Here is a 4,753-nt window from a genome sequence, read left to right on the forward strand (position 1 = left end):
GGTGTGTGTGTGTGTGTGTGTGTGTGTGTGTGTGTGTCTGTGGGTGTGAGTGTGTCTGTGGGTGTGTGTGTGTATGTGTATGAGTGACTATGAGTGTATGTGACTGACACACTCCTGGGTTTGGATTCTGTCTTGTTCACCTTCATCATTTTATTTCACAACCGTCTAATATCCAGCTTATGTTTAAACCCTTCTTAACTAACGTAACCATAAAAACTAATCTAGTTAATCTGTTTCAGCAGGTAAGTTTTGCTAGCAGTGCTCCATCGGCACTAAACACAGCTCCTGGTCTGAGCCAGTCTAGTAACAGCAGAGAGACGCTCATTACGTTGCAGATCTACAGGAAACAGGAAGTACTCAGACTCGTATGCTAACGCTCCAGTGTGTCTGCATTTTACTTAGCGACCAATTAAGCCAACTAAACCAACAGGGAGACCTTGAAAAACCAATTAATCACTACAATAAATCAGCCAATTAAGAGATGAGATGAAATTAACATCAAATTACACGCAGGAACAGATAATGAAGATGGCGTGTCCTCAGCGCTCACACACACACACACACACAGATCAAACAAACAGCAGTAAACACGGTGGCTTCGGCTGTAGAGCAGCGCAGAGGAGATCAGACTCATAGATGCTGTGTGATTTACATCTATAACACCTCTACATATTCATCACGGGGAAACAGTGGACCCGCCTCACATTTCTGTGAACAACAGCAGGATAAATGGGGAAAAAAAAACACTACAGCATTTCCACAACTTTACAAAAGAGGAAACAATAGAAAGAGAAGGATTACAGTCGTCAAATTTAGATATTATATTTACACTCACGTAGAGTGATATATAGCTCAATATACAGCAATTGTTTATATTGTTATGATTGTTTATAGCATAATACAATGTAACTACAGTATATTATCATCCATCTCTGATCTGCTAAATGTAGATGTCCCCCTTCAAGAACTTGAGCTGTGTCGAGCGCTTTGGGAATGCCCTGGCGAGACCACGTTCTGAAGCATGTGTGAAATCAGTCGAACGAGATGTCGTCCTCGCCCATATGGAAGAGCTGGGCTAAACGTCAAGAAAAGTGTGCATTCTCCGCTACAGAGAACCCCTTATCTGGGCGTGGTGTGGGAATCGACAGCGTTGCAGGCACAGTTGTCTCCTGCTCATATCGAAACAATTCTCACAGCCGTGAGGGGAGTGAGAGAAGGCCAGTCACTCACTGTCAAGCATTTTCAGAGACTATTGGGTCTGATGGCAGCTGCATCTAACATGATACCTTTTGGCCTGCTGTACATGAGACCCCTACAGTGGTGGCTCAGAACTAAGGGGTTTTCCCCAAGAGGGAACACGCTTCGCACAATCAAGGTCACGCAGCGATGCTTACGTGCCTTAGACATGTGGAAGAAACCTTGGTTCCTGTCTCAAGGCCCATTGCTGGGGGCTGCACCAGATCCTCCTGTGGGCTCAGGGAAAGTTCCTCTCACTCAGCAGTCTACATCCCTGGGCATCTCAATCAGGAAGCAGACATCCTGTCGGGACAGGGGCTGAGGCCCGGGGAATGGAGGCTCCACCCAGAGGTGGTGGACCTCCTTTGGAGGGAGTTCAGCCAGGCGGAAGTGGATCTATGTTGTTCTGCAACAAGTGGATCCATTATGTTCTGCAACATCTAGACAGACCAGGGACTTATGTGAGGATACAGTGGTGGCTCAGAACTAAGGGGTTTTCCCCAAGAGGGAACACGCTTCGCACAATCAAGGTCACGCAGCGATGCTTACGTGCCTTAGACATGTGGAAGAAACCTTGGTTCCTGTCTCAAGGCCCATTGCTGGGGGCTCCTTGTCGTCGTGTAACGCTAACGACGGACGCCTCCCTCACGGGCTGGGGAGCGGTCATGAGTGGCCTTCGCACAGACAACACATCAGTGGTCTCTTACATCAACCGCCAGGGGGGTCTGCACTCGCGCCCCCTTTACAGGCTGGTGCACCAGATCCTCCTGTGGGCTCAGGGAAAGTTCCTCTCACTCAGCAGTCTACATCCCTGGGCATCTCAATCAGGAAGCAGACATCCTGTCGGGACAGGGGCTGAGGCCCGGGGAATGGAGGCTCCACCCAGAGGTGGTGGACCTCCTTTGGAGGGAGTTCAGCCAGGCGGAAGTGGATCTATATATATATATATTTTTTAAATTATTTTATTATCTGTGTTTTTGTTCTGTCGCTGTCATTCTGTTGTATTGCGGAAGCTTCTGTCATGAAAACAAATTCCTCGTATGTGAAAACATACCTGGCGTGTTTCGAACACTAAAACACTTCCTTCCAGACCTAAGGGGACATCATGTGCTTGTTCGTACAGACAACACATCGGTGGTATCCTACATCAACCGGCAGGGGGGTCTGCACTCGCGCCCCCTTTACAGGCTGGTGCACCAGATCCTCCTGTGGGCTTCTGATTCTGATTCTGATTCTGATCTATTTGCGTTGCAGGATGCTTGGGCTGGATGCCATGGTACAGACGTGGCCGAGGCTTCGTCTGTACGCATTTCCCCCGATCGCTCTGCTCCCGGGAGTTCTGGAGAGAGTACGCCAGGACGGGGTCTGTCTGCAGCTAGTAGCCACGTTCTGGCCAGCCCGAGTATGGTTCTAGGACCTTGTGTTCCTCCTCGACGGCTCTCCGCTGGAGATTCCGATCAGGAGGGACCTCCTCTCTCAGGCGGGGGGCCCCATCCTTCACCCCCACCTGGAGTTATGGAAATTGTGGGCATGGCCCCTGAGGGGACACAGCTCTTAGCACCTGGTCTCTCAACTGAGGTTGTTGAGACCATACTCCAGTCCAGAGCTCCCGCCACGAGGAAACTTTACGTGTAAACCCCTAAGAAAGGGGTTCCAGCAACCAAGCAAACCCTGAGTCGGTGGGTGGTTGAGACCATCACACTGGCCTATGAGTCCTCTGGCCTCCAGTCACCTATAGGGGTCAGAGCGCACTCGACCAGGGGTATGGCGGCCTCCAAGGCCTTATCAGTGGGCGTGGCCCTTCAAGATGTTTGTGCTGCAGCAGGCTGGTCATCTACGCACACATTCATCTGGTTCTACAGTCTGGACCTGACATCTACCCCAGGGTCCCAAGTTCGAGTTCCTGAAGGGGAACGTCTCGAGGTTACGTATGTAACCATGTAACCACGCTGCGTCTCCCTGCCATACTCCCTACATCCTTGCAGGCACTCGCTTCCACAGAAGCTAAGATGTGTGCTTGCACCTTTATGCTTCCTGGTTGCTCAAGTCACCCCGATCGTGACGTCTGATATAACGTGATGTTATTTTGGAAATGTATGGCATATTTTATTTATATATTACTTGTATAAAAAGTATATACATTATATACAATAACAATAATAATAATAATAATAACAATAATAATGTTGATTAATGTGGAAATGCGTCATCACGGTCTGTGAAAAGGGTCCATAAATCACACAGGACTCAAAGCAACTACAGAAGCCGGTTTAGAGCTGGAATAAGAAGTATTCTGTGAACACTACAGTGTGATCTGTGGCCAGGATCGCTGCAGAAGACGGCGGCGGTGTGTGTACTCACGATCGCTGCAGTACGAGCCCCCGTAGGACGTCATGGTGCAGTCACACGAGAAGCCCTCCCACTGCTGCAGACACACCCCCTGATGATGACACGAGTCCTCCGTACAGGTGGTGCTGGGTCCTGCACACACACACACACACACACACACGGGACAGAAACACACAGCGGGTAAGTCGTCAGCTGGGGTGAGTAGATTTCCAGGGCTTAGCCCAAACACATCCATCAATACACACAAAAAAGATATAAATACTAGTGCTGTCAAATGATTAATCATGATTAATTGCATCCAAAATAAACATTTTTGTTTACATAATATATATGTGTGTGTACTGTGCATATTTATTATGTGTGTGCACTGTGTATATTTATGTCTATATAATGTCTATATAAATACGCACATATACATGTATATATTCAAGAAAAATATGTTATTATATGTTTATATATTAAATATATTTATCTGTAATATAAATATAAATATATATACACATAAATACATGTAAATATTTTCAAAATATATACTGTATGTGTGTGCATTTATATATACATTATAAATACACACAGTACACACACATATATCATGTAAACAAAAACTTTTATTTTGGATGCGATTAATCACGATGAATCGTTTGACAGCACTAAAATTAAGTAATGGAAATTTATATTTTTATGCCATTCTTCGATTTTTTCTGCATCACTCGGCATGTGGCTCTGGTCTGCCTGCCCTATAATGAATGCAGAGCGGCTCTAGACAGAGCTATAAATATCTGACAGGTGATTGAGTCAAACTGAGACGGACGGGGGGAAGGGGTGAGGAAGAGAGCTGTCAGGCTGCTGGCTTAAGGATTCCCGTCCCCCTCTTCCTAAGGCTAATGATGTCACAGGAAAAGAGAGAGAGAGCTGTCAAACAGCAGGGGAGGGATTCCCTCCGAGAAGATTAATGGGGGAGGAGTGCGGGATAAAAACAAAAGTGACCTCAGCCTGACCCCTCGCTCAATGCAGACCAGTGAGCCAGCACTTTCTCTCTCTACCGCCCTCTCCGGCTCTCTAAATATGCGTAAGGTCATTGGCGGTCACACAGACTGGAAGTATTACAGCATAGCACCGTGTATTGTTTACTTTCAGTGCTGAAAGACGATTTTGTGGCTGGCAGCAG

At 47.0% G+C, this 4,753-nt stretch overlaps 1 protein-coding gene across 1 annotated transcript in view; it reads right to left on the reverse strand.

Moving 5' to 3' along the window:
• LOC107714885 (neurexin-2-like) overlaps positions 1 to 4,753 on the reverse strand; it is a 368,434-nt gene that overhangs the window by 149,981 nt on the left and 213,700 nt on the right. The window contains exon 14 of the mRNA XM_016520877.1: positions 3,598 to 3,717. Coding sequence (XP_016376363.1) covers positions 3,598 to 3,717 — 120 coding nt within the window. The remainder of the gene's footprint in view (positions 1 to 3,597; positions 3,718 to 4,753) is intronic.

This window comes from Sinocyclocheilus rhinocerous, unplaced genomic scaffold (genome assembly GCF_001515625.1).
Source record: "Sinocyclocheilus rhinocerous isolate Xijiao unplaced genomic scaffold, SAMN03320098_v1.1 scaffold1892, whole genome shotgun sequence".
NCBI classification, from domain to species: domain Eukaryota; kingdom Metazoa; phylum Chordata; class Actinopteri; order Cypriniformes; family Cyprinidae; genus Sinocyclocheilus; species Sinocyclocheilus rhinocerous.